Here is an 18,403-nt window from a genome sequence, read left to right on the forward strand (position 1 = left end):
CCTGGCTGTAAGGAGGCACAGGTGACAATGTGCACAACAGGCGCACTGCAGAATGTATCCGGTTTGTTATCAAATTATCATACATTTTTAATATAAAGTATTAAAGAGGTCAATTCATCATACATTTTTGCTCGCACAGATGGTGAAATTACCATACAAACCCGATAAATATCGATAACAGTGGTTGACTCAAATCATTTAGCGGCTGAATTCGGGCGCACTCCAGTGGTCGGTATTGGTACTGCAAGCCCAATACACTTTAATAGGCTCCAGCGCCCCCCGCGACCCCAAAAGGGAATAAGCGGTAGAAAATGGATGGATGGATGGATCCACAAGGGAAATTGTTCCACACAGTTGCTCAGTTACAAAGGATGGAAAGGATAATGCAGGTATAAAGTACACTAACATTGTACCGTTGTAGCAATATAAAATATAAGATATGTACAATATAATAAGATATAAGATATATACAATATAATAAAATGTCAATTATTCCTTTTTAGGGCAATATGTGCTGTGATATTTACCACTCAAATAAAATATGAGAAACATATAGTATCATGCAGTGCAGTTATACATCACTTAGAACTGTAACATTAACAATGAAATCAATGCAGTAAAAAAAGAAAAAAAAATCTGCTGTTGCCATTGACACAATTTATTTCCAGTGTTTCCGGAGCCAATGCACTCCTCTCCCAAACCAAGAGGAACATAGTGTTTTTGTACAAACAGTCCACCTTCCTCGTACCAAACTGTCCACGCGCACACACCATCTCACAATACTGTACTGAAACCTGCAATGTGTGATGGAAATGAAAAGTAAAGCAGCTAAAACATGGCGTCCGCATATACCGGTACATTTAAGTTACTTCTTTTTTTTTTTCTTTCTCTTCTTTACAATGAATATTTAAAATTCAAGTTCTGTTGAAAACAAAACAAAAAAAAGGTGGAAACAAAAGTAGAAAATGTGTTAAGACCAAAGTGGAATGCCTCAGGAATGGAAGCTCGGCATTTATCGTCGACAATAAAATGGTCATTCACAGTAGACAATATGGCACCTTTGACAAGGCACTTCCTAGTGTGAAGAGGAAAAACTGGATTTTTTTTGTGATTGCATTACCCATTTTCTTCTCCCATTATTATTTTTCAAATAGATCCTTTAAGTATTGTTCACTGCTCTTTGAGATCTGTGACAGATTATCTTCACGTCAGCCTCGTACCTTTGGAATAGTTAAGAGCTTGTCGGCAGTCCTGGCGCTCGTTGTACCAAATAATGTCATTCAAGTACCGAGAGAGTGAGAGCGGATATTTACACTTCAGCATCAACACAAGCGTCTAAAGCTTTTAGTCGGCGTTATCGCGAGCGCGTCTCTACATTCTTCATTTGGTGAACCCTTCACAAACCTTCTCGACACAAAAATACTCTTGAAAAACTAGAAATCTCTGGTCTTCGTTCTAAAAGCTGCTCCTTCTTAAAGTCTTCATTTCTGTGCTTCATGAGGTCCTTCAGTGTGGCGAGAGTCTGTTGGTTAGAATTACAAAAATAAAATGTCTTGTTCTTAAACACCAGCACAGCTTTCATGTCCTGTAGTTCTCTTTTCACACAATATTTGTACAACATTCACCAGCGACACACACACACACACACACACACACACACACACACACACACACACACACACACACACACACACACACACACAACACACAAGCGCTCACACATTCACAGGTACTGATAGAAGCGTGAGTGGACCACCTGGGAGCTCGCCAGTTTGTGCGGATGCGCCGTAGCCGACAAGCTCAGACTTTTACCCTGCGGCACGTCGCCGTTGGCGGCCTCGGCGGCGCGCTGCGAGAGTTCCGAGGATGACCACGACGAGGCTCCCGGGGGGTCGCCGTCACCCGGCGCTCCCAGCTGCTCGCCGGGGTCCAGGCTCACCTCGGGGTTGCTGGTGCGGTGGCGCTCGCGTGCGATCCAGTCGCCGATGGAGAAGTCCTGCGAGCTGCATTTGGGCTTCAGGCGGTCCACGGCCGACAGCTCGGAGCGGGAGCCGAGGCCGACCTGCTGAGGCCAGTCGCCGAGAACCGACAGCTCGGCGAAGTCCCGCTGCCCCCCCATGGTGTGCCTGCGTCGGATGTTCTTCTTCTTACGAGCCTCGGGGAGGCGCTGGCTGCCGACGCCGAACATGTCGTCCACGGACATACGCAGACGCACCTTCAGTCGGTCGGTGATCTTCAGTTTCCACACTGGCTCCGACTTGTCCGAGGAGCTGAGGCTGGCGGAGGAACGCATCTTTCCCGTCCTGTTGGACTCTTTGTCGCTGGGAGATCCTTCCAGCGAGGACTCACTGCCCGTCTTCTGCCGAGCGGCTTTCTTCCGCGACAGCGTGTCGCAGTCGATGAGTCTGTGGGAAGCCAAAGGCCGCGGCGTCTCTTGCGGGTCTCGCCACTCGCACGCGGCGCCGTCTTTGCCCGGGTCGCCATCGCTGTCCGTCTCTACGGGTCTGCCCTCGCTGATGAGCTCGCTCCTCTCGTCGTCAGCGTCGTCGCCTCCCCTGCTCTCCGCCACCGAACGCACTTCGGGACTCAGCGTGCTGATCTCACCGCCGGTCATGAAGGTCAGGGAGGACGTGGTGGAGTAGTCGGAGGTGATGGAGCACACCTCTGCGCCCGGCCCGCTGGCACTCGCCTCCTGCGCCGGCGTCGCCGTCCTGCAGCGCCTCGCCCTGGGCGCCGAGGCTTGAGAGCTGGTGCTGTTCATGGTGCCAAGGTCAGACACGGTGTCGTCGCAGTTGGAGGGCGGGTCCGACAAGGACTGGTGGACCGGCGTGGTGTGATAGTCCAGGCGAGGCGAGACGTACGGGAAGGTGGAGCAACACGAGGAAGGAGGCAGGTCACTCGTTTTGTTGAGCTGTTCCTCTGAGCTGATCCCCGGCTGCTCACCGCCGTCTTCCTCCTCCGCGCGGCTCTCTGGGGACCACATGGTCTCCTGCGGCCGACACTCCCCTGCAACGTCGCTCTTGGGGAAGCCAGCGTCCAGGTCGTCGTCAGAACTGCTTGGCTGAGTTTTGTCTTTCGGCTTCTTGCGCTTGCGGCTGACAAAGAAGGAGGAGCGCAGCATCTCTTTACTACACTGGTCCTTCCCGGACCCCCACAGGCTCTGCGAGAAACAAAGGACAAAACGGAGCACGTCATGTGACCCGGCGAGGAAGGACAACAACTGAGGATGAAAAACAAGAAGTTTGCATCACCTTTGATTTGGAGGAATCACTACATGCGGAATCTGCGGCAAGAAAAAGAGAATCATTAGTAGTTGTCCTGAAATAAGTCACGGCGGACGAAGAGGAGGAGCTTGATGGATTGCTGACATTTTGGAGAGCAGCTGGATGGAAGCACATGACACACTTGGGGCTCGGAGGGAGCGCACTAGTAAGCAGCATGGCGGTAGGAAGAGAGAAAGAGAGAGAGAAATAGAGAGAGAGTGTACGAAAGGCGGTTTCAACGACAGAAGACAAGCGGCTCATGCTCGATGGTGGAGGCGACGGCGGCACATCACGGACACACACGTCAGTCGCAAAGCATCACGTGTCGCCACCGACCGCCTGAAGGCTTTCGTTCTAAACTCAGACGACAGACGTGATGAACTGGCACTGACTTACAAGACGCCTGATAGGAGGGGCCTGAGCAGAATGCGCCAATGAGTGTGTGTGGAGAGCAGACTAATACTACTTCCTGTAGCCTCTTCCTTCCATACATGCAAGGCTAACAATGCTGCACAAAGGACTACGACAACAAAAGACATAACTACCAGTTGCTTGTCGACCATAAGGAACCTCCAAAGTCAAACACCCCAAGAGTCGCACCATTTGGAGCTTGTTTAAAATGTTCTGCCTCCTAAGTCAAAACTTGAATTCCAAACTAAGACAATGAGGGACATTGTGATGATAACCATAGAACGGATGTGTCCAAAAAATTATGCTCAGGGCTGCATAAACATAAGAATTATGAGAGGACCACATCAAGATATATATAGATATAAATATCTACATTGACATCTATATATACATATATATTTTTAAATATATACATACATACGTACACTCCCACACACAAACATATATATATATATATATATATATATGTTTTTAAATATGTACATACATGTATATATACACATACATATTTTTGTTGTCAGCACATTTAATAAGAATATTTTGTTCCTTTTATTTTTTAGCAGACATATATACACACAAATACACGTATATACAGTATACACGTGTATATACATGTATATATACATTTATATAAATATATACACACTTATATAAATATATACATGTATATATACACATATATACACACATGTACACATGTATATACACATGTACACATGTATATACATATATACACGTGTATATACATACATATACGTATATATACATATATACACGTATATATACATATATATATACGTATATATACATATATACACACGCATATATACACATATACACATGTATATATACACATATACATATATATTTTGTACATATATACACCTATGTATACATTTTTACACGTATATATACATGTATATGTACACATATACACTTGTATATAGACACGTACATATACATGCATAAACATATATATAAACATATATATATATACACGCACGTATACACACATATATATACACACGTATGTATACATGTTTATACGTACACATACACGTATATATATATGTATATATATATGTATATATGTATATATACATACATATACACCTGTATATAGACACATACAGATACATGTATAAACATATACAGGGTTTCCCGCAGCGCTATGTTATTAAGGCGGCCGCCTTAACAACAAAGAGCCACATAATGTGGACAGGCCGAGTTACACCGATCCTTACACCCACCCACCCCCTTCCCCGGTCCCCTCCCCTGGAGATTCACCACCTTAACTAACACATTTTCTGGGGGAAACACTGATATATATACACGTATACACACATCTCTTTATATATATACACATATATATTTTATACATACGTAGCTATACACATATATACATAGGTATATATACACATGTATACGTAGGTATATAAATACCTGTACTTATATATATATATATATATATATATATATATATATATATATATATATATATATATATATATAGGTATACACAATATTTTTACTCATTTTCGCGAGCGTACCTGATGTCACAATACATCAATGCTGAGGATAAGCGCATAGATATAAAATACAACTAGATGTACTTGCCTTGCCTGGTCTGTGTATGTTATTGTACTGTTAATGTTTGATGTTGGTGCTGTCTAACTTAGCTTTTTAAGAACATTGTTGAATATACCATCAACTTGCCGGGGACTGCAGGTGGAAATTAGCCTCTGGCTACGATCTGGCACTTTTACTTTTTATAACTGCATTGTGGTTATGAACTGTTTTATTACACTTTTATGACTGTAAAGAAATGTACCTAAAAGATTGCCTGTGCCCTTATTAAAGATTGTTTTATGCTTGTGGCAATTTAAAATCACTTTACATTAGGGCTGCAGCTATGGATTACTTTAGAAAACGAGTAATCTATCGATTATTTTGTTCGACTAATGGAGTAATGGTGTACACTTCATAGCCTCAATGCGTATTTTAGGGAAAATGGTTGAAATAAACACAATTTCTCTGCTAGCCCTAAGTTTCATTCTTCTTTTTTTTTTTTAATGAATGCACATCATCATCAAAAGCCGGGAAAAAAACTTCCCACTGTTTTCACCCACACAGATCACAGCACCCACACACCACTGTGCTCATGTGTGCTCTATTGCAGCGGCTGTGCGGGAACTATGTCTGCAAATTTAAAGTTCCTGGTCCCTTCCTCGTGGTCCAGATTTTATACATTTTTATTAGTTACACTTCGACGATTAATCGAAGCAACGGAATATACAAACCCCGTTTCCATATGAGTTGGAAAATTGTGTTAGATGTACGGTAATAATAAACGGAATACAATGATTTGCAAATCATTTTCAACCCATATTCAGTTGAATATGCTACAAAGACAACATATTTGATGTTCAAACTGATAAACATTTTTTTTTTGCAAATAATCAGTAACTTTAGAATTTGATGCCAGCAACACGTGACAAAGAAGTTGGGAAAGGTGGCAATAAATACTGATAAAGTTGAGGAATGCTCATCAAACACTTATTTTGAACATCCCACAGATGTGCAGGCTAATTGGGAACAGGTGGGTGCCATGATTGGGTATAAAAACAGCTTCCCAAAAAATGCTCAGTCTTTCACAAGAAAGGATGGGGCGAGGTACACCTCTTTGTCCACAACTGCGTGAGCAAATAGTCAAACAGTTTAAGAACAACGTTTCTCAAAGTGCAATTGCAAGAAATTTAGGGATTTCAACATCTACGGTCCATAATATCATCAAAAAGTTCAGAGAATCTGGAGAAATCACTCCACGTAAGCGGCATGGCCGGAAACCAACATTGAATGACCGTGACCTTCGATCCCTCAGACGGCACTGTATCAAAAACCGACATCAATCTCTGAAGGATATCACCACATGGGCTCAGGAACACTTCAGAAAACCACTGTCACTAAATACAGTTTGTCGCTACATCTGTAAGTGCAAGTTAAAGCTCTACTATACAAAGTGAAAGCAATTTATCAACAACATCCAGAAACGCCGATGGCTTCTCTGGGCCCGAGATCATCTAAGATGGACTCATGCAAAGTGGAAAAGTGTTCTGTGGTCTGACGAGTCCACATTTCAAATTGTTTTTGGAAATATTCGACATTGTGTCATCCGGACCAAAGGGGAAGCGAACCATCCAGACTGTTATCGACGCAAAGTTCAAAAGCCAGCATCTGTGATGGTATGGGGGTGCATTAGTGCCCAAGGCATGGGTAACTTACACATCTGTGAAGGCACCATTAATGCTGAAAGGCACATACAAGTTTTATATGCTGCCATCTAAGCGCCGTCTTTTTTATGGACGCCCCTGCTTATTTCAGCAAGACAATGTCAAGCCACATTCAGCACGTGTTACAACAGCGTGGCTTCGTAAAAAAAAGAGTGCGGGTACTTTCCTGGTCCGCCTGCAGTCCAGACCTGTCTCCCATTGAAAATGTGTGGCGCATTATGAAGCGTAAAATACGACAGCGGAGACCCTGGACTGTTAAACGACTGAAGCTCGACATAAAACAAGAATGGGAAAGAATTCCACTTTCAAAGCTTCAACAATTAGTTTCCTCAGTTCCCAATCGTTTATTGAGTGTTGTTAAAAGAAAAGGTGATGTAACACAGTGGTGAACATGCCCTTTCCCAACTACTTTGGCACGTGCGGCAGCCATGAAATTCTAAGTTAATTATTATTTGTAAAAAAAAAAAAGTTTATGAGTTTGAACATCAAATATCTTGTCTTTGTAGTGCATTCAATTGAATATGGGTTGAAAAGGATTTGCAAATCATTGTATTCCGTTTATATTTACATCTAACACAATTTCCCAACTCATATGGAAACGGGGTTTGTAAATCAAAGCTTTTTTCTAATCCAATTTATCGATTCATTGTTGCATACAAAACAGAATAACTTGGATTGGGTTTGAATTTGGAGGTTTCACCATAGATGACTAAAAGCTTTATCTGCTATACATCAGAAAGAAGACAATCACCAGTAACTAATAATGGCATAAGTGTGTTATATTTCCACCATAAGCAGCATTATCATTCTCCCTCGTCTGCCTCTTACGTCGAATGGAACTATGAGATCACAGCCCAGTATAGACGTCAGTATCTGCTTGAAACCCGAGTCACAATCCTGTCCTATCCCAAATTCCTCAAATGGTTCCTGCGCCCCTGAGGTGTAAAAGTGCTATCGATGGTCTATTACCAGTCGGGACGTGCTGCAGTGAACCACAACGCAACATCAACACAAGAAAACAATAAGACAAAACCTCCTGCTTGGAGTGTGATCCACAACTACACTGATATCAAGTGAATATGTGGGTGCTTGTGTAGGTTTTGTCATTCAGTCCCAGCTCAGTCCCACCACCATGGCCCCCGCGCCCTCAAGACATCATGACAGATTGATGACCGAAGAGAACCTGAAGTTGAGCGTACCATGCTACTTGTCCTTGCGATCAGCTTGAGAGACAACAAGAGACAGCAAAAGGGGCGTTGAGAGAAAGTACAGCAGGCACTGCTGTGTATCCCCTCAATTCAGGGTATTGCTTTGAATGTGAGACGTGCACACACCACAAGGAAAAAAAATGACAAACATCGACTTCTCTTTCTTTCTTTTTTATCTCTTTTCCTTCCTTTTCGCCCCCAATTTAAAAGAGCTGCGGGTTTCTGCAGACTAGGCAGCCACATTGGGCACAACACTCGTCCTTCCTCCTACAGTCCCAGCTGTCCACCACTGACAAAACAGAGTCCATCAGTGACATCATCGAGTGATAGACGCCGCCCACTTGGCCTGTGTCAAGATTGGGTAATGTGTGAGTGCTGGACAAAAGGGATAAGGGAGAGAAACAACACACTACACACAGCAGGGTTAACAACTTCCATCCACTCTTTCTCTTTGCTTAGTTGGATTTGCTTTGGGAAAGAACATGCTGGCTATGTGAACGAGGAGGAAGGGGAGAAAAGAACTGAAAGAAAAGGAGTCGTCGTCGCAACACAGGTAAAGCACAGGGAGAGGGGGAAAATAATGGCTTGAGTGAAAGGAAAGAAATGAACAGAAAAAAACGAACAATTTAAGCTAAATCACTGAAAATGAAACAGACTGGGAAATAAAAACAGAATAAAATAGAAGCTTACATTTCCCAATGGTCCGATACCAATACACAGAAGCACTGATTATACAGTAGTACCTCAGTTTTCGCTGGTAATCCGTTCCAAAAGGCCAGACAATTTATATGTATGTATAAAGCGATTTTTCCCCACATTTAATAAAGTGCAGTAATTTCTAGACCATAAGCCGCAAATTAACCCGCCAGGCTTTGAACCCTGCGCGTTATACAATGTTGTGGCTAATTTATGAATTTTTCCGGGTTCACAAGCGTCACATGATGCTAATAAATTTAGACCAGTTAAATTGGGGAACAGATCACGGAGGACCAATGAAATTGTTTACAATTCAATCAAACGCACTCACACAATCATTTAGTCAGCTCGTTAAAACGTTTGGGCCTTGTTCACATTGCAGGTCAATTCCGATTTTTTGCCCATAGCGACTTCTATCATATGTTTTCATGTCATTGCGAACAGTGCAATTCCGAATTTTATATAGCTTACCCAGGCCTCTATCATATGTGGAAATAAATCGGATATAAATGCGATGCGTCCTCAATGTGAACGCTCCTGCGCTCTGGCCACATTCATCTGACCTGAAGGTGATCAAAAAAGTGTGATTATTTGCCATAACAGACGCTTATAAAATAAATAGTTGAAGACGCAGCAGAAAACGGGTAAAAATGAAATGTTTTAGTAACTCATGTAAAAGTTCCACCATTCTGTCTCTGACTGCTCGCCCACAGACACGCTCTTCAAGCAGACATCGAAGCAAAATATCCCGTAAAACTGCGAAAGCCAAAATACTTGTCCTCTTCCTTCTTAATCTTCTAAGCGCAATAATTTTGTTCAGAAATTGTTGACTTTGATTGCACAAAATCCTTGAAATTGCCATAAATGCGCCACTACTGAGACCGACTCGAGTTGAAACCATTTTTACTTCCGTAAACTAGGCCTAGGCGATATATTGATTTTTTTGCCTCCATGAGCGTCCGTAGCCCTAGCCCGCCCTCTTACTTCCTTTGCGGGGATTTAAAATTTAGCTAATGCTAACACTAACGAAAGCGAGATGTTTGTTCCAAAGAAAAGTGTTGTCAGTGGTAGGGCTGGGCGATATGGCTGAAAACTGTATCACTATATAAGTTTTTTATATTGATAAATATTGATAATTATTGATATTTTTTATGACTTACTTAAGCCTGCCAATAAATACAGTAAAACAATTTCCAACTTACCAAGGGTGCTATTTATCAGTGGAGAAGGTGTCTGGTAGCCTGGTAGGATGAGCGCAGCTAAGGTGGTACAATGAATGCAGTCGATTTGAAGTTAGTTTCAGTTTTGAGACACTGGATGGCAGCAGTGTATACGCTATTGAACACTACACAGAGTAGTTTGGGAAGCAACTAATTAAACCTACACATTGCAAGTGTCAGGATGTTGCTGCAACGTCTGCATAAAAACCGACAAAACTAAAGACAAGTTTCTGTTATTGAGTTGATATATCAATACATCAAAGTTTCTCTTCTCACTCTATGCAGAAAATCTACACTGTCACAGCAAAACAGAAAGAAGGCGCAACCAATCTTGGTAGTTGATTCTGTTACGTAATTGGCTGTTAGCGTGTTCATCCAATTGCTCAGTGACACTTCCTGTTTCCTGGGTTCCTAGAGCGCGAGTGACTTCATGCAACAAATCTTGCTTCATAATCTCTCTTTTCCTCCGACCAAAAAATATAATTACATATCGAATGTTATATCAAACACATTTTATATTGATGTCGATTATGTGTCTATCACGATATACAGTATATTGATATCGTTTTATCGGCCCAGGCCAAGTCAGTACTTTGGTTTTACGGCAACAGGTGTGGAACAAATGACTGCACACTGCAAAAGTTATATAAAAAAGACAGCAACAAATATAACTTAGTTATTTGAAAAATGTTCCATAAAAAGAACAACATTATTCAAAGAGTAAGATGCAGTGTATACAGTGTCATTTCAAACTACTAGTGTTGATCAAAAAAAAGTTAGAATTGTTGTCCCGAGAGGGACAACAGAATTACCTCTGTCATTTGTATCCAATTGTTTCTTTTAAAAATAGGGGGGAAAAAAATCGGAAAATCGTAAATCAAATTTTTTGTGAAAAAATCTGAGATTGTATTTTATGGCCATATCGCCCAGACCTACCGTAAACACTTCAGTGCCTGTGACATCATGACATCATGTCCTCATGAGAGTCAGATTGCATTCATATGAGAAATTGCATTTTTTTTGGCAATTTGGCCACTAAAGAGATTGGTTTTACAAAAAAATCTGAATTGGACATCCAACACTAGAGCCGAAGGCGATCGACCTTGTCAGTGAAAAAGGAAACAGCCGCCCACGGAACGGAACTGAACGTGCTCTAAAAGGCCAGAATGCTGCGCATTCAAAAAAGACAGCACAAGCCCAGAGGCGACCTGCCTGGAGACGAAAGTGAAAGCAAAAACGACTCTCCGGTAGACACTTTTTTTGTTAAACTTTGTAAATGAACACAAGCACGTGTCCATCCATCCATTTTCTACCGCTTGTCCCATTCGGGGTCGCGGTGGGTGCTGGAGCCTATCTCAGCTGCATTCGGGCGGAAGGCGGGGTACACCCTGGACAAGTCACCACCTCATCGCAGGACCAACACAGATAGACAGACAACATTCACACTCACATTCCCACACTAGGGCCAATTTAGTGTTGCCAATCAACCTATCCCCAGGTGCATGTCTTTGGAGGTGGGAGGAAGCCGGAGTACCCGGAGGGAACCCACGCAGTCACGGGGAGAACATGCAAACTCCACACAGAAAGATCCCGAGCCCGGGATTGATCCCAGGACTACTCAGGAAGCACACGTGTACATTTTAATGTGTATACCTGCGGCTAATAGATGTGTGTTCCCAATAGATGTACAAATAAGCATTTGTCCAAAAATCTAGTAGATGCCGCTTATTTTAGGTGCGCTCTATATTACGGAAATTACAGTAAATCAAATGAATCAATTCAAGAACCTCAAAAATATAGACACAAAAAACATTTTGTAGTGAAAAATTATATTCAGAAAACAATGTAAAATAAATATAAATGATAAATGAACATTTACCATCACTTGTATCTTTATTAGACTAGGCGATGAGTGGTCATGGGAGGGGAGAGCACGTGGACATCCCCTTCGTACATTGCTACAGGTTCTTTCTTGAATTAAATCATGATTCTCACCTCACTATTCTGAATTATTTTGCAGCCGTATTTAATAAAAAAAATGTTTTAATGACAGACACCAATGCATGGGACTCTTTGTTCGGGCAACAGATTCCGCAGGCAAATGTGCACTGTCTGGCCGTTCGATAACCAAGATGGTACAAAAAGACCTGCAAAAATTTTCTTTGACAATCGTATCACACGAAAACCCAGGTACCACTGTAGTTATAAACAGGCATGAAGTTAGTATTGTTTGTACTTAAGATATGTGCTTTAATTGTAGCATACCAATGAACTTTGCTGTGGTCATGTGAGTACAAGACGCTGACGTCCAGGTGACTTACCTGAGACTTCACCCGGAGACGCTGCAGTCCGTCCGATGTTGGAGAGCAGGTGGTCGATGTTGGGCAGAGGCTGCGACTGCACCGTGCTCTCCTGCTCAGCTGTGGTCTGCAGTAGGGAGGACAGAAACTGTATGAGGCCACACATTTGTGCAAATATGAAGGAGTACGAAGAGTCCACTTACAACAGGATCTTCATCGCCATCGTCCATGAAGAACCAGTTATATTGTTGGATTAGGTTCTCCACAATCTTGCACTGGTCAGGCATGTGATTGACCATGTTTGTCATGTTGTCTTCGGAGGTTCGGACCAGCGTCGGGCCAAACACGATGGCCAGGTTTCGGGGTTCCATCTAAAGAGATAAAGTTGAAACAAATGAGAAGTGGGCAGAAAGATGACGTGTGGCAGCATTAACGCTTTGTGTCACACCTTGTTTTTCTCACAGTTCTCAGAAACTTTCGTGAGGTGCTCACAAAGGAATTGTAGAGTTTCATAGTGGTGATCGGGCAATTCGTGTATCTGTGAGAAAGAGGAGAATTTCCAAGTGCTCTTCATTTGACAAAAGTGGTGTTTCTTACCAGTCTCTTTAGCTCCTTTAGTCTCTCCACAGAGTCCTCTGTTCTGTTGGCTTCAATGAAGTCTGCATACTTCTCTGTGAAAGAGAGGCCACAAAAAGTCTTAGAACTCATGCAGTTTTAAACAGAAGATTTCCAAACAAAGTTTTTCAAGTGTCTGTCACGATACTTAAAAAGTCCCACCATTGGTAAACAGGGGGTCTGGAAGTTTTCTGAAAAAAGACTTGAGTAAACTACTGATGACATTGAGATCCCGCCATTTCTGTGAAGAAGTGAAATGTGTTAGGCAGAAGTCACACTCAAAGTACTCATAGGAGTCAAGTTGCGGTTACTCACATCTTCTTGAACGTCAATGTCAGCCATGCCTTTAGTGTTAAGTTCCTCCTGCATGTTGGAGATGGCTGCGCTGTTCCCAGGAACTCTGTAGATACCCTTGTACTCCAGACCTCGGTCCTCTACCACTTTACAACACACCTCCACGATCAGAGGAACAAACTATGGTGGACACAACAGGACATTAACATTATTAAGTCGAGCTAAAAATCCAAAAAGATGAGAGCCAGGATTGCCACTCTTTCTCTGAAATTATTTTCCAGGACTTTTCCAACCGCTACAGAGACAAGATATTGCGTTATACTAGGGCTGGGCGATATATCGATATACCGTATTTTTCAGACTATAAGTCGCAGTTTTTTTTCAGAATTTGGCCGGGCTCCAGTGCGATTTATATATGTTTTTTTCCTTCTTTATTATGCATTTTCGGCAGGTGCGACTTATACTCCGGTGCGACTTATACTCCGAAAAATACGGTACTCGATATATCGCGGGTTTGTCTCTGTGCGATATAGAAAATGACTATATCGTGATATTCGAGTATACGTTCTCACGCAGTTGCTTTTAGCTGCGGGGCATTCAACTGCATGCTTTTCTCACTCTTTCCTGTCTCTCCTTCTCACAGAGACTCTAAAACAAGCGCACCTTCTTACACACGTCACATACTGTCACGTGAGCAACGTCACACGCTCCCGTGGAGCGAGAGGTAGCGACATGGTAACGTTAGCTGTGACGCTAACAGCTAACGGTGTGGTGCGAGTGGTAATAGAGAGAAAGAAAGTACAAATCTGGTAAGAAATGGAGGAATAATTAATTCCCAAGAAAAACAGCACAGGGTCCATCGTCTGACGGGGGTTTGGCTTCAAGCGGGAATATGTCTTTACATCATGTCAACATCTCCGTTCGGTGCCACATCAACTAAATGCCGAACCAATTATTTCCACATCAACACCGTAGGACATATACTATTTGATATGCAGCTCATTTTTATGTGACACTTATTGAAATATCTTGTGTGTCATCATGCACAAAAGTGCACTTACAGCTTGTTTTAAAATGTCTCTGACAATCTTACACTTTCTGTTTTGGAAATGACATGAATGTTTGTGCCGCTGCTTAATAACTGTTTAATAAATACACTTTTGCTAAATTGACTTAGTTGTGATTTCCCTCTTTGCATGAAAGTTTAAAATGAGCATATATTAATGCAGTATGAACAAGAATGTTTTAATGTAGACACATAGAATCATCATACTGCTGTGATTATATGTATCAAGTGTTCATTCAAGGCTAAGGCAAAATATCGAGATATACATCGTGTATCGCGATATGGCCTAAAAATATCGAGATATTAAAAAAAGGCCATATCGCCCAGCCCTACGTTATACACTAATACACTACCCTGTTCACATCATTATTTGTTACAGTTCTTTTTTTTACAGTTGTAACATGCATTTGCCCAAATAGTTTCTATGCTTATCACAAACATTTGATGTGCAGTCTATGGCTAGAATGTATCTAAGAGAAATTAAAACTATATCCCAAACTCATGCACTGCATAATGCATCCAAAACAATAACATGACAAACAATAACGCTGGTCCCTATACAAATTTTTCACTTCCTATACGATACCGATATTGGAGCCTTGAGTATCAATATTAATATTATATCAATATTAATCCGATACGATATCAGCACAAATCGTGGCACATAGTTGTATTGTTTTGTAGTGTGGAATGTTAGAAAAGGCTCGATTAAGTGAAATTACGCTAAGAGATAACAATGATAGGTACGGTAAACACTAATCTATTTTTTGACTGGAATGGACTTCCATCCATCCATTTTCTACCGCTTATTCCCTTCGGGGTCGCGGGGGGCGCTGGAGCCTATCTCAGCTACAATAGAGTGGAAGGCGGGGTACACCCTGGACAAGTCGCCACCTCATCGCAGGGCCAACACAGATAGACAGACAACATTCACAGTCTTAATTAAATTGTTTTTGGTGACATCTAGTGGTCACAATAATGATGTTAAGCGTATGATTTTCATGACGGAGTTGAATGATGCAGACCTGTTTGTTACTGGATGCTGTGTAATAAGCTTTTGCCTTGGATACGATATATGGAAGTAATATGGAATTATAATTATTTGGATACTTGTTAATATGGACAAATGTTAAGTTTTAGACTGTGCTATTGACAATTGTGAAATTTAGGACACTTATTACGTATATCTAGCTTGTGTGCTAATCTGTTGTGTAGCTGCTATCTCCAAGTAGCCTATAGTCTACAATGTTTACCTTTTGTAAATGATTTAACTGTCATCCCAGAAGAGAAAAACCTCAAACACTTTTCAACTTATAGTCACCAGTTTTGTCTCCAGACACTAAGGGCCTGATTTACTAAGATCCAAACACCACGTGCCAAATGGCATGTGCATTCTATAAAGTAGCATGTACTATTAGTAGGCGTGTTGTGTGTGATCTGGTAAGACTGCATGTACAATTCAAAAGTGGTGAAGACCGCCTGATTTAAATGAGCTTTTAGCGTGCACAATACGAGGCATCACCACAGAAACACTCTCATTTACTGCACATTCGTCTTATCATGCTTCTCCTACCTGTGACAGATTGCTCTCTTTTTAAACAAGCGGCGGTGCATCCACATTGACCCTTTTTTTTAACCGCTGAAGGTGCACTAATGTGCTCAATACGCAAAAAATGGATACTTCAAGAAGTTTTTTTAATAGAGGATATATGTTTATAAAATATAGGCCTATTGTATGTGAAAAAACAAATGTCATTAAAAAATATTAAAGGACACCAAAACATATCAATTAAATTAAGTCATCCAGCAGCTATGTAATTATAAAAGAATGTTGCTGAAAAGACGGCACCAAGCGTCTTTTAATGTCGTTCTCACTATTTCCAAGTCCTAAATGGCTGTTAAAGTGTACCAATTTGTCGGATTACGTCCTCAGACTTCTTTTGTCCAGGTGAGATACATGATTTATGATCTACAATAGACTTCCAGGTAGTACAAAGGCTTGCAATCACAGCACTGCTATAAATATTTTGTCTTTGTCAGTGCATATAATAAGAATATCACTAATACTTGGTTAATGTTGAAATCCATCCATCCATCCATCCGCTTATCCGAGGTCGGGTCGTGGGGGCAGCAGCCTAAGCAGGGAAGCCCAGACTTCCCTCTCCCCAGCCACTTCGTCCAGCTCCTCCCGGGGGATCCCGAGGCGTTCCCAGGCCAGCCGGGAGACATAGTCTTCCCAACGTGTCCTGGGTCTCCCTCGTGGCCTCCTACCGGTCGGACATGCCCTAAACACCTCCTTAGGGAGGCGCTCGGGTGGCATCCTGACCAGATGCCCGAACCACCTCATCTGGCTCCTCTCGATGTGGAGGAGCAGCGGCTTTACTTTGAGCTCCCCCCGGATGACAGAGCTTCTCACCCTATCTCTAAGGGAGAGCCCCGCCACCCGGCGGAGGAAACTCATTTCGGCCGCTTGTACCCGTGATCTTGTCCTTTCGGTCATAACCCAAAGCTCATGACCATAGGTGAGGATGGGAACGTAGATCAACCGGTAAATTGAGAGCTTTGCCTTCCGGCTCAGCTCCTTCTTCACCACAACGGATCGATACAGCGTCCGCATTACTGAAGACGCCGCACCGATCCGCCTGTCGATCTCACGATCCACTCTTCCCTCACTCGTGAACAAGACTCCGAGGTACTTGAACTCCTCCACTTGGGGCAAGATCTCCTCCCCAACCCGGAGATGGCACTCCACCCTTTTCCGGGCGAGAACCATGGACTCGGACTTGGAGGTGCTGATTCTCATCCCAGTCGCTTCACACTCAGCTGCGAACCGATCCAGTGAGAGCTGAAGATCCTGGCCAGATGAAGCCATCAGGACCAAATCATCTGCAAAAAGCAGAGACCTAATCCTGCAGCCACCAAACCGGATCCCCTCAACGCCTTGACTGCGCCTAGAAATTCTGTCCATAAAAGTTATGAACAGAATCGGTGACAAAGGGCAGCCTTGGCGGAGTCCAACCCTCACCGGAAACGTGTCCGACTTACTGCCGGCAATGCGAACCAAGCTCTGACACTGATCATACAGGGAGCGGACCGCCACAATCAGACAGTCCGAAACCCCATACTCTCTGAGCACTCCCCACAGGACTTCCCGAGGGACACGGTCGAATGCCTTCTCCAAGTCCACAAAGCACATGTAGACTGGTTGGGCAAACTCCCATGCACCCTCAAGGACCCTGCCGAGAGTATAGAGCTGGTCCACAGTTCCACGACCAGGACGAAAACCACACTGTTTCTCCTGAATCCGAGGTTCGACTATCCGGCGTAGCCTCCTCTCCAGTACACCTGAATAGACCTTACCGGGAAGGCTGAGGAGTGTGATCCCACGATAGTTAGAACACACCCTCCGGTTCCTCTTTTTAAAGAGAGGAACCACCACCCCGGTCTGCCAATCCAGAGGTACTTCCCCCGATGTCCACGCGATGCTGCAGAGTCTTGTCAACCAAGACAGCCCTACAGCATCCAGAGCCTTAAGGAACTCCGGGCGGCTCTCATCCACCCCCGGGGCCTTGCCACCGAGGAGCTTTTTAACTACCTCAGCAACCTCAGCCCCAGAAATAGGAGAGCCCACCACAGATTCCCCAGGCACTGCTTCCTCATAGGAAGACGTGTTGGTGGGATTGAGGAGGTCTTCGAAGTATTCCCTCCACCGATCCACAACTTCCGCAGTCGAGGTCAGCAGAACACCATCCGCACCATACACGGTGTTGGTAGTGCACTGCTTCCCCTTCCTGAGGCGGCGGATGGTGGTCCAGAATCGCTTCGAAGCTGTCCGGAAGTCGTTTTCCATGGCTTCCTCGAACTCCTCCCATGTCCGAGTTTTTGCCTCCGCGACCGCTGAAGCCGCACACCGCTTGGCCTGTCGGTACCTGTCCGCTGCCTCAGGAGTCCCATGAGCCAAAAGAACCCGATAGGACTCCTTCTTCAGCTTGACGGCATCCCTCACCGCCGGTGTCCACCAACGGGTTCTAGGATTACCG

At 43.3% G+C, this 18,403-nt stretch overlaps 1 protein-coding gene across 3 annotated transcripts in view; it reads right to left on the bottom strand.

The window, feature by feature from the left end:
• Positions 1 to 486: 486 nt before the first annotated feature.
• arhgap21b (Rho GTPase activating protein 21b) overlaps positions 487 to 18,403 on the bottom strand; it is a 67,309-nt gene continuing 49,392 nt past the window's right edge. For 2 of the 3 annotated variants that reach the window (XM_061979474.2, XM_072915191.1), the window contains exons 11-19: positions 13,319 to 13,477; positions 13,166 to 13,244; positions 12,986 to 13,059; positions 12,837 to 12,926; positions 12,592 to 12,759; positions 12,410 to 12,515; positions 3,252 to 3,283; positions 1,757 to 3,160; positions 488 to 1,522 (exon numbers count right to left, since the gene is read on the bottom strand). In XM_061979474.2, coding sequence (XP_061835458.1) covers positions 1,397 to 1,522; positions 1,757 to 3,160; positions 3,252 to 3,283; positions 12,410 to 12,515; positions 12,592 to 12,759; positions 12,837 to 12,926; positions 12,986 to 13,059; positions 13,166 to 13,244; positions 13,319 to 13,477 — 2,238 coding nt within the window. In that variant the 3' untranslated portion in view covers positions 488 to 1,396. Of the gene's footprint in view, positions 1,523 to 1,756; positions 3,161 to 3,251; positions 3,284 to 12,409; positions 12,516 to 12,591; positions 12,760 to 12,836; positions 12,927 to 12,985; positions 13,060 to 13,165; positions 13,245 to 13,318; positions 13,478 to 18,403 lie in introns of all 3 variants that reach the window. The other variant, XM_061979473.2, reaches the window with a different exon arrangement.

Source organism: Nerophis lumbriciformis, linkage group LG19, assembly GCF_033978685.3.
Source record: "Nerophis lumbriciformis linkage group LG19, RoL_Nlum_v2.1, whole genome shotgun sequence".
Lineage (NCBI taxonomy): Eukaryota > Metazoa > Chordata > Actinopteri > Syngnathiformes > Syngnathidae > Nerophis > Nerophis lumbriciformis.